This window comes from Muntiacus reevesi, chromosome 8, assembly GCF_963930625.1.
Source record: "Muntiacus reevesi chromosome 8, mMunRee1.1, whole genome shotgun sequence".
Classification (NCBI taxonomy): Eukaryota; Metazoa; Chordata; class Mammalia; order Artiodactyla; family Cervidae; genus Muntiacus; species Muntiacus reevesi.
Genome location: NC_089256.1, coordinates 46169459 through 46181401, shown reverse-complemented (window position 1 = coordinate 46181401; position 11943 = coordinate 46169459). Strand labels below are relative to the sequence as shown.

Below are 11943 nucleotides of genomic sequence, written 5' to 3'. Positions count from 1 at the left end.
CAATGATCCAGAAAAAGCTAATGCTTGGTTCCCATAAGCTTCAGAATCCCATTTTCCTGACCATCCTAATGCATTCCACCGCCTCCCGTCCCCCGTCCCCCAATCAGTCATTGTCCAACAGGCTATCTCGTGATCCGATTCCCCTGTTCCGCTCTCCAGTGGCTGACTGGGGCCAGTATCCCTGCCTCCCTCCTCACCCGCCTGCCCCAGGGTCTCTCCTGAACAGACATGACCGAGGAGTGGGGCTCTCCACCCCCCAGGAGAGGACACAGAGGAGGGAGGATACGGCATCCACCTTTGGGCTCCGTGGAAATAATCCACACCACCAAACAATCGGTTTAATTTTATTTCAAAATTGTACAAAACGGCCACACGCGGCTATAAAAAACTTCGTCTTCAGAACACGTGGAAATTCAGAAAGAACAACAAAACAGGTATCGTTCACAGTGTAATGGAAAAGCTTTCTCTGAGGCAGAAATTACAATTCTTCCTTCTTCTTTCCTAGTCTCTCATGGTCTCCCTCCCGGAGCGTTCGGATAAAATTGGTAAATCCCAGCTCCTGTAGGGAAGAAGAGAAGAGTAGGACCTGTAACTCCATGAGGATGTGCGCCCTCCCTTTATGCCCCTTTCCTGACCCTCTGCGTGCTCACACTTCTGGACACAGAGAGGCAGCTGAGGGGGTGGCCGGGCCCATGTGGGAAGCTTGACTATGGAGAAGCCCTGAAAAGTGGGTGAGGAAATCCTCCCACACCCTGGAACCCTGAATTCTCCTCTGCCCCCACCCTGCTCTTGGGCCAGGACTTGTATGAAAACCTCTTGGGATTCCCTTCCAGCCGGGCCGGAGCCTCGCCTTCTTGGCTCTGAGCGTCGCAGCTGACTGTGCTACCTGGGAAGCCCCCTCAGTGGCTGTTTCCCTGCCCCTCAGCAGACAGAGCTCGGGGCAGTGCCTCCCCACGACTCACCGTCGGATTGGTGTCATACTTCTCCACAAACTTCCCGTAGTTGTAGTAGTGGAAAGTGGGGTAGCCCTTGACTGCCTCCTGCTGACACAAGTCCTTGTTCTTCTCTTTGACGCAGTCAATAGCGACACAGGCAATCTGCAGGGCGCAAGAAGGGGAGGCTCAGCATGGGGGTCTCCAGTCTGAGAGCTGAGGCCTGGATCCTCTGTATGCAGGCTGCACCGAGGCCCAGAGCCTGTGATTTCTGAGCTCCTCCCCAACAGCAGGGACACGCTGAACCAAAGCACCCCCAGCCCCATGCCCCACTGAGCCCAATAGCACTTGCTTTTAATTCCCCAGGCAGACAGGTGAGGAATGCCCTCAGACTACCCTTTAAAATCAAGAGTACAATGTAAAGGAAACTATGACTTGAAAGCATCTGTAAACACTACAAGTTTGTGATACTTTCTGTGAGGCACTGTGGGACTTATTCATTCATCAACTAATATTTCCTGAACATCTTTTTGGGGAGGCAGTGTAGTACCAAGGTCAAGAATAAGAGCTTTGAAGTCAAGTTTTCTATGTGTAAGTCTTGGCTTGGCTGCATATTAACACTTACGGGAAGTCACTTAGCATCTTCATGCCTCAACATCCTCACCTGTAAAATGGAGATAGTACCAACACCCGGGCTATCAGGACATCCTAAAGACTGAGTGAGATAAGTCAGGGGAGGTGAAGGGCACATGGTCAGAGGTCGGCACACGTTAGCTGCTATTAGAGGCACTCCTACTGGCCCGGGACACAGGCTCTGTCCCCAACAGGAGCTCAGAATCTGGTCAGGGAGCTGGGTAAAGAGGCAAATCCAAGGTATGACAGGAGGTGTGTGGAGGTGCTCCAGGGTGCCAGGATGGTCTGCAAAGCGGTTCAGAAGCACTCTGCAAAGTTTGCCCCCTGGGTGGAGGAATGATGGAGGGGGAGAAGCAGATTCCATCCTGGGGAACACATTCCAGAACCCGGGACAGAGTTCAACATGACTAAAGCAAACAGGTTATGGCCAGAAAGAGATTCCTAAATCGGCTGCTGCCCTCTTCTTGCCCATCTAACAAATTCCACGTGCTGGGCAGTTTTTCCTTATTTATTGCTCTTTCCCAACAAGAGGGTGTAAAGCAGACATGGGGAACTTTTCTCCTGCTGAGAGTCACAGAGCAGGGAGGGAGAGGAGAGGGTTGATTAACGGCAAGAGCAATCCACAAGCGTTACACAACAGTGGTGGCATTGACGAAGCCAAGCCTGCTCTGGATGCAACGAGGACAGTGGTGACCTTGACAAAGTCAGCCATCGAGCGACTGACATTTTTACTACAGGAAAGCAGTACAGACACATAACAAGCGAGATCACTGTGGAGTCCAAAGGATGCCCTGAAGGAACTAAGAGGGTGCTTGGATAGACCACGGCCAGAGGGGCTGCTTTCACCAGGATGGCCAAGGAGGCCTTTCCAAGGAGCTAACATTTGATCTGAGCCATCAGTGATATAAGGCAGCCAGCGGCATGAAGGCCCGAGGGAAGAGCACCCAGCTAGGATCAGCCTAGGCCAGGACCCGGGAGAGGAATCAGCGTGGCACCTTGAGGGCCAGGACCCACTCAGGAGCCCACACAGAACTACGACTGCGCTGGAGGTTTAAAGCTGCTGGACAGCTGTGACTCACAGGGTTCTCTGGCTGCTGGTTATTCACACTCGGATGGAGGCCCCCTTTCCAGGCAGGAGAGCCCCGCAGGGCACCAACAGTCATGCTTATTTACCTGTGCCCAGGTGAGCAGGGCTGACAGGCAGTGAAGAGTGAGCCTTGCATTCTGGTGACTAGTCACTTGTCCCCCACTTACCCACCTTCAAGCCCCCTTCTAACCCCTCGGCTACATAGCATTCTATACGATGAGACCTCTTAGAGCAGAGTCTGCAAACTCTGCACACAATCAGTATTTGACTCTCAGTCCTCTCCTCTTTGGCCCACAGAAAATTTAAAAAAAAAAAGAGAGAATCTGACTTAGTTGCCAACCTAGAAAAAGAGCCCAAAGATTTTAATAGAAAGTTTGGCTTTTCAGCTTTTCTTTAAAAGCCAAATCTCAGGGTACTTGTCCTGCATTCCCACAGGAAATATGTGGCTAGGAAAGTGGGGAAGCTGTCTCCTTCAGGCAGGGTCAGCTTGCTGTCTGTGTCCACACATACCAGCAGGCTTCTGAGAATTCCAGCTCATCCTCTAAAGCCCTTCCTGATTAATTTAGGAACATGAGGCAGAGGCTCCTCTGGCCGTCTTCAGGGCTCCGTTTCTCAGGGCAGGTGCTGAGCAGCTGGGCCCGTGGGGACCGTGCACCGGGGCTGCCCTCGTCTAGGGGCTGTTGCTCCCCTGCTAGGCTGTGAAAATGTTTAATGAGCTTTGCTCCAGGCTGCTGCTCTCCCTGCATCCACTTTAAATTATAAATTTAATTTATATACATTCCCTGGAGCTGTGGGAAATGTAGTGTATGGTTTTATAAATCAACTAAATAAAAAATGGGTACTTATTCCGAATCCCCTAATATAGCTGCCAGTTACATATATGAAGTGCTTCTTCCAGCTGCAAAGGCTCCTCAGCTCTCAGTCTCTATAGCAGAAGGGGAGACAGGCATGGGCCCTTCAGGAAGTGGCTTAGACTCTCTGGAAAGAAGGCAGCAAATAAACCTCTCCACATCTACCCCAGTGTCACCTAAGTGCTGCCCCCCTCACACCCACTCGAGATTTGTACCAACTCACCCGCAGCACTGAACGTACACTAACTTCTAGATTTGCTCCACGGCAGGTGGCTCAGTGTCCTGCAACATCCTGTCTGTCCAGCACTTGCCAATGGCACCTGCAACTCTCGGCTGAAGGGAGCTAAAAGCGAGGCCAGTGACGGAGAGGCTTGAGGACACCTCGACCTCCGAGGGGGACGACTCTGTCCCTGCTGAGGTCTCCAGGGACTGAGCCTAGTTAGCCATGCAGTGATTTGCTCATTAACACACCTGCTCTGGCTTCCCTTCCTCCATCCCCTCAACTTCTTCCCAAGACCACCTCCCCAGAAATCCCCTGCACGGGAGTCCAGGCCCCGAGTTCACTTCTGGGAGACCTCTGACCATGCCTATACTTTCGGTTCTGATGCTGCCCCTTTCCATCTGGTAGCTTTGGGCGAGTCATTTAACCTCTCTGAGACTCAATCTCCTCATCTGTAAAACGAGAGAGTAATAATGCTGAGGTGATAGACTACTGTGAGGACAACGTCACAAAATGCTTTAGAAGTAATGTCAGCAGAAGAGGAGGAGCACCTAGGAACTATCAAACATGTTACCCAGTTTCTTTATCCAGTCAAGACCTACAGAGATTTCAGGCGTCAAGACTGCGGGGGATTCAAGGGCAAACGAGGTCCCTGCCCTCAGGGAGATCTCCCTTCTATGAACTCGAGGGACGATACACAACACACACCACACAGCCAGAGCTACCCTAGCTTCGCCAGCCAATCACAGAGGGGCCCCCGCTCCTCCACGGCCTGCTCCTGGGATGACCTTGCACCTGGCCGGGAGCTGTGCTGTACTGCTGACCGCCCCCCAACCCCGGGCTGGGACACTTTGCTGAGCAGTGAGAGAGGCCCCACTTTGCCAGGCCAGGGGTCAGCCTTCCACTTGAGATCCTGGTCCTCACGGCCACCTCCAGAACGCCTCCTGTTCCAACACTAACAGTGTGCAGCCCTTTCTGCCCGCAGCATGTCAACTGCCAAAGTCCCCAGTAACCTCCTGGGAGGGGGAGGCTCCCCAGCTAAAATATGAGCTGCTTCATGCGGCTTTATTGATTCAGTAAAATAAATCTCTGCAGGAGCTAATATTGACTTTGGCTATGAAAATGGAAGTGAACAACCAACTGCATATTGATTGGGGAAGGAACAGGGACAAGTTTCTGGGTGGGGAAAAAAAATGCAATTCTGGCTCACAGGTGGCAGCATGGGGTGTCAGGAAGAATCGGGAGTCAGTCGACCCACTTCTGGCTGTCAGTGACACATTGGGTGTCCCTGTGCAAGAGACACAGCTCCTCCTTTCTGGGCCTTCATCCCTCAGGAGGGGGAGAGGGCTAGTCAGGCCAGTGGTCACTAAACACCAGCCTGTGGTCAGCACAAATTCCTGATCCCCTGAGGCTCTGATCTGATAGTTCTAGGATGACACCCACCCATCATGGCACCAGCGCCCCTGGCTGAAAACAGGATGCTTCCTGCTGCTACTGAGAGCCGTCTCCAGGAATGCTGGCCTGTGAGCTGCCTGGGACAGAGAAGTTAAGTGTGTTCCTGAAAATGAGTGAGGGTGATGCCTGGCTTGGAAGGAGAGACAAGGCATAACAGGGGAATAATTCTAGAAAAAGGTCAGCAACATTACTGGCCCAAGTTAAGATAATTAAGCAAAGGCATATCGGTATCTCAGAGGAGGGGGTCACCATGGAAACAAGACCCCTGTGGATCAGCAGGGGGGACGGAGAAGAGAAGGAATAGCCCTCAGCTGCCAATGGGGGGCATAGCCAGCCTGGTCTCATGAGGACTGGTGTGATCCCCTCATAGGCCCTAGAGACCTGAGCAGCCAGGGGGCGGGAAGCCCCCACACCGGTCACCCTCCTGTGTGCCCAGGGCACCAAGTGTTCTTGGTAAAAATGATGGGAGCTGTGTGGAGAGACTGCCAGTCCAGCCCTGGTCCTGGGGAGTAAAGGCCTCCCCATACCAACGCATGCCCAGCCCTGCAGGGACGAGCAGCTCGGGCTATACTGGAGCGGCCAGACTGGGAGCAGCCACCCTGCTCAAGTCGAGGGTGGCAGAAGTGAGTGGAGCGGTGAGGGACACAGACGACAGGAAGCACCTCCCCGCCGTGCCCCTCTCAATGCAAGCCAAGTGGCAGGGAGAGGACATAATGTTTTTGGTCCTTATATTCCCTCTTGATGGCGAAGGGTGTCTCAAGGGCACAGGCAGGGCTCGCAGGTGACCATGGGACTTCCTGATTTAGGGAAGGTGTCTGGAGCCTGAGTCCTCCCACGTGTGCCTGGCTTCCTCTGACTCACTGTTCCTATACAGCTCTCACCACCCCACCACTGCCACCGTGGGGCCAGTGCAAGGTGATCTCAGCATCTGTATCCCACCTGCCCCGGCTGCGCCTGACAATTCCACATGGAAAAATAAGGCAGAGATGTATCGGACTTTGGGTTTGGGTGTGTGTGAGCATGTTTGGGGGGCATTTCAGGGGACAGGTTCTTATGATGGAGTTCCAGGCTGGGAAGAGTCTTTGAGACCATCTAAACCAGTGCTGCCACTTTAGATGAAGGAAATGGGAGACCTGGAGTCTTACAGCTCATGCAGTTTAGCAGCAGCCCAGATGCACCAGCCTGAGTTCTGGGGTCTTCTCGCTGCCGTGCACCCCCTCAGCCTCGGAGTCTGCCTGGTCTGCTGGAGCTGCCTGGGGGACTGCCTGGGGCCCCCTCCCTATGCTCTAAGCCGATCTGCAGCACTAGCTTGTTAATTTTCTGCTTCATCAGTCAGCAACTGCAGGAGCCTTTCACTTAGGCGGGATGAGGCTCCGTTCCCATGGCCTTGCTCTCCTCCACCTTGGCTGCCTCCAGTTGACTTTTGTGGGATATTTTTATTTGTACTTTTAATTACACAAGTAGTGCATGACTACAAATCCTACCATAAAAAGATGTGAGCATTAAAAAAGAATGAACAAATGACCCCTTCACCACTCCCTCCTTCAAGGAAGGGTTGTAACGGTTCAGTGTATCCCTTTCAGTCGATTTTGCAGCATAAATGCAGCCAGCTCTATCCTGCCTTCTAAAAAGGATGTCCTGGTTGCCAGAAATCCCTATGTCTCAGCAGAAGCTGCTTGGGGAGGGCAAGCTGAACAGAAGGGAGGAAGGTGTGGGCACTGGTGGTAGTGGGAAGCTGGAGGCGGGACAAGAGATGAAGAGGAAGGGTGTCCTTACCTTTCGGTCATCTTTGAAGGCATCAGCAGTGGCAGTAAAGTGTGGAATGACCTTCTTACAGTGCGGGCACCCTGTGTGAGAGGGAAGGAGACAGCATTGCACATGGAGCAGGGCCAGGGGCCAGGAGCCCTGCCTGGAACCTCCAGAGAGGCCTTTCCAGGAGTTTCTCTCCTCCCAACAGACTTCAGGGTCCATCTGACTCCCACCCACTGCACACCCACCGTCAGGGTTCAGGTATCAACCCCACCACTCAAACTCTCCATTGTGCGTCTGCTGTCAGCACGAGGGCTCTGCAGGAGGCCTGTGCCAGTGTGAGGTTCACTCTTGCCTGGGACCTCCCACTCCATACCCTCCCACCCCACACCCACCCTCAAGGCTGGGGGTGGGGGACACAGACACTGTGGTCTTGGTCTGCAAGCTCCTTGCATGGAGGGCTGCCCTCAGGGTTCAGAAGAGCCTGATCCAGGGTGCAGCGGGAGCTTTTCGGGCTTAGAAGAAAAGGACATGTGCTCTGGCTTCTCGGAGCCTGTTCTGAAGCTCCTTCTTGCGCCCCAGTGACAATGGCGGAGCCTGCCACCTCACGACTGAAAAGGTACGTGTGGGAAAGTGGAGGGTGGGAGCAAGCACTCTGCCTGACTCAGGCAGCTCATGAATTGCTGTCGATTCCCACACTGCCCCCAGCCCCCACCCCCAGACCGAGGACCCCTGGTTGTCATGCTGTCCTTCCACTCCTGCCTTAGAGTCCACCTGAACTCTGGATCCAGAAATGGAAGCATAGAGGTCAGGCTAAGAGGAGGACAAGCCGTCGGAGTCACTGCCGCTTCTCAGGGCCTGAGTTCCCAACCCAGGGATGAGGACCAGAGCTCCAGAGACCCCGGGTGGGACAGTGGCATGTGGGCTTCCCTGAGCCCCTCCGGTTCCAGTGACAGGTCCCCAGTATGGGGCCCACCTGTGTGTGGCCACTTTCTCCTGTATCGGCAAGTCCAGGACACCATCCTCCAGGAAGGAAGCCCAAGAAACTGCAGGCTGCTCTGGCCCAAATCCACTTTCCCGGCCTTCCCCTCAGCTTTGGTCCATCAAAACCCAAAACCCACCTCTCCCTACTGCTCTCCAGACACTGAACCCAATTGCCAAGAGAAAAGAACTGCTTTAAGGAAAGGAGTTCCCTGACTGTGGCAATTAATTCTGGTCAAAACACAGGTGGGAGAGGCCAGATGCCCCCTGGGGAGCCCTGGCTCCATCTAACTTCTTGACCAACAGTCGGACCAGGCCTTCGGGCCCTCCCACGGCCTTGGGGAAGCCCAGACAGAGAAAGGAGAAAGCCTGGCTCATCTGCTCTCTCTCTTTTTAAAATAAGGTAATGATGACTGGCATTTCAAAGGGTTTTATGAAACCAAATTAAGGCAGAGCTACAACTTTAATCTGAATTTAGCACCTGAGCTGGTTCCTGAGAACCATATGGCGGGACCACCCATATGGCCTGGCTAGTGGAGTGGCCAGCTGGCCCCAGAGCAGAATGGATGGTGGTGATGGGAGGATTTTCCCAACGTCCATCACAGGAGTAGAGAAGAGAGAGCTGGGTTAGTTACAGTTACACCAGAACTGAGACAAAGTACCGAGCACAGCCTAACTCATGGCAGATGCCAATGGCAATTATAGGAACACGATACTAATTTGACCCAATAGAGGGAAGAATGGCTCAAATTCATGCAAATATCAATACTACAAAGGAATGATGGCATAGAGCTTTCAAAACATTTAAAGAGCTCAATATACTGGTCGAGAGTTCGTCAAAGTGTGCCCTGCAGTACCTAGAGGTCCCCTGTAAGTGGCATGTGAATGTTCGCTAAGACATCAGGTTGGCTGGAAATAAGCTACTCCCTTCCCCCAAATCTGGTATCACTACTAATTTTTCCTTTTTAACTTCTCTGCTTACTGAAAGCATAAAGGTCACTGTCAGTTTAGTGCAAATTCCTGCTATCATCAATTTAAAGCATCCAGGTCTCAGATTAATGGCCTTCTGCTACATCTCATTTTCTCATTATCCAAAAGAAAGAGCATGGCAGATGAATAACTAGAGGGGAGGTTGTTTTAGAAAGGGCATGAAGATGTTTCCCAGACATGTCAGGTGGGCCAGAAGAGGCATGATTTTTTAATGTGGACTCTTTAAAAAGGCGCCACCTCTGTGTCGCAGGAAACTAAAGCAGCCTTCCAGAGTGGGGAGAGAGGAACAAAGACCAAGGACAGGACAGAAAATTCCAATTCCAACTCAGCCAAGCTGGCCTAAGAGGGGCAGTCACCATGACCAGACCATTCAGAGCAAACAGAGGGGCTCTGGAACAGGAGAGAACAATGAAACAGCAGGAGAAGAGCTGTGTAGAAACTAGAGAGGGAGGATGTGGGGGGAGGTGGGACATGGGGGGACAGGACAAACAGTGTTTGCTTTTTACTTTACACCTACCTTTATCAGGTATGTGACCTTTCTGCAGTATTTAGATTCTTTATATACAAATTAAGTATATGTTACAGTCCATGGGGTAGCAAAGAGTCAGACATGACTGAGTTGACTAACCCTTTTACTTCACTTCAATATATACTACCTATAGGATAAATAAGAATATATTATTTTATTGCTATTTTATTGTCGAGAACAAGAAATGCAAAAAGGCAAAATGGTTGTCTGAGGAGACCTTACAGATAGCTGAGAAAAGAAGAGAAGCTAAAGGCAAAGGAGAAAAGGAAAGATATACCCATTTGAAAGCAAAGTTCCAAAGAATAGCAAGGAGAGATAAGAAAGTCTTCCTCAGTGATCAGTGAAAAGAAACAGAGGAAAACAATAGAATGGGAAAGACTAGAGATCTCTTCAAGAAAATTAGAGATACCAGGGAAGATTTTCATGCGAAGATGGGCACAATAAAGGACAGAAATGTTATGGACCTAACAGAAGCAGAAGATATTAAGGAGGTGGTAAGAATACACAGAAGAAATATACAAAAAAGATCTTCATGACCCAAATAACCACGATGGTGTGATCACTCACCTAGAGCCAGACATCCTGGAAAGTGGGCCTTAGGAAGCATCATTACAAACAAAACTAGTGGAGGTGATGAAATTCCAGCTGAGCTATTTCAAATCCTAAAAGATGATGCTGTGAAAGTGCTGTACTCAATATGCCAGCAAATCTGTAAAACTCAGCAGTGGCCCCAGGACTGAAAAAGGTCAGCTTTCATTCCAATCCCAAAAAGAAAGGCAAAGACAAAGAATGTTCAAACTACTGCACAATTGCACTCATCTCACACACTAGCAAAGTAAAGCTCAAAATTCTCCAAGCCAGGCTTCAACAGTACGTGAACTGTGAACTTCCAGATGATCAAGCTGGATTTAGAAAAGGCAGCGGAACCAGAGATAAAATTGTAAACATTTGTTGGATCATCAAAAAAGCAAGAGAGTTCCAGAAAAACATCTGCTTTATTGATTATCCCAAAATCTTTGACTGTGTAGATCACAACAAACTGTCGAAAATTCTTCAAGAGATGGGAATACCAGACCACCTGACCTGCCTCCTGAGAAATCTGTATGCAGGTCAAGAGCAACACTTAGAACTGGCCATGGAACCACAGACTGGTTCCAAATCAGGAAAAGAAGTACGTCAAGGCTGTATATTGTCACCCTGCTTATTTAACTTATATGCATCATGAGAAATGCCAGGCTTGAAGAAGCACAAGCTGGAATCAAGACTGCCAGGAGAATTATCAATAACCTCAGATATGCAGATGACACTACTCTTATGGCAGAAAGCAAAGAAGAACTAAAGAGCCTCTTGATGAAAGTGAAAGAGGAGAGTAAAAAAGCTGGCTTAAAACTCAACATTCAAAAAATGAAGATCATGGCATCTGGTCCCATCACTTCATGGCAAATAGATGGGGAAACAATAGAAACAGTTGCAGACTTTATTTATGGGGGCTCCAAAATCACTGTAGATGGTGACTGCAGCCATGAAATTAAAAGACGCTTGCTCCTTGGAGAAAAGCTATGACCAACATAGACAGCATATTAAAAAGAAGGGACATTACTTTGCCAACAAAGGTCCATCTAGTCCAAGTTATGGTTTTTCCATGTGTCATGTATGGATGTGAGAGTTGGACTATAAAGAAAGCTGAGCGCCAAAAAATTGATTCTTTTTAACTGTGCTGCTGAAGAAGACTCTTGGGAGTCCCTTGATCCAACCAGTCAATCCTAAAGGAAATCAGTTCTGAATATTCATTGAAAGGACTGATGCTGAGGCTGAAACTCCAATACTTTGGCCATCTGATGTGAAGAACTGACTCCTTGGAAAAGACCCTGATGCTGGGAAAGATTGAAGGCAGGAGAAGAAGGGGACAACAGAGGATAAGACGGTTGGATGGCATTACCAACTCGGTTATGACATGAGTTTCAGCAAGCTCCCGGAGCTGGTGATGGACAGGGAAGCCTGGCATGCTATACAGCCCATTTGGTCGCAAAGAGTTGGACACAACTGAGTGACTGAACTGAAGTGAACTGATTTTATTGCTGAAAACATGTTAAAGATTTTTTTCCATTAGGTAGTCCCCTCCCGCCTGCCCCAGTCCAGTGATGAACACACGTCTCAGAGCTTGGAGCAGAGCTCAGGGCAAGACTTGGCAGCAAGGGAGATGGGAAGACTCCAGACACCAAGCCCTCTGCCAGCAGCTGAGTCGCTCAGCAGCAGGCCCTGCAAGGACCACATTTAGTTACTTCTCTTTGGGATGGACTGTGAGACCTTTGAGGTGGGCAGGGACCAGGCCTCTTTCCCGGGTATCCTGGGTCCCAAACATGAAGCACAAAGCTGTTACTTTAAGGAGGTCATTAGCACCCTAGCAGGGTAGGTGTCCCCACTGAAGTCTGGGGGGCAAGGGGAGAGAATTTGGGGAAAGTATTCAGTCTGGACTCTCTCAAGTCCACCCCATGGCTGGTCAAAGACTTTCTCCA

At 50.5% G+C, this 11943-nt stretch overlaps 1 protein-coding gene across 1 annotated transcript in view; it reads right to left on the bottom strand.

The window, feature by feature from the left end:
• Window positions 1–331: 331 nt before the first annotated feature.
• Window positions 332–11943, bottom strand: part of PDIA5 (protein disulfide isomerase family A member 5) — a 92233-nt gene continuing 80621 nt past the window's right edge. The window contains exons 15-17 of the mRNA XM_065942437.1: window positions 6955–7025; window positions 963–1097; window positions 332–559 (exon numbers count right to left, since the gene is read on the bottom strand). Of these exons, the coding sequence (XP_065798509.1) occupies window positions 479–559; window positions 963–1097; window positions 6955–7025 (287 nt within the window). The 3' untranslated portion in view covers window positions 332–478. The remainder of the gene's footprint in view (window positions 560–962; window positions 1098–6954; window positions 7026–11943) is intronic.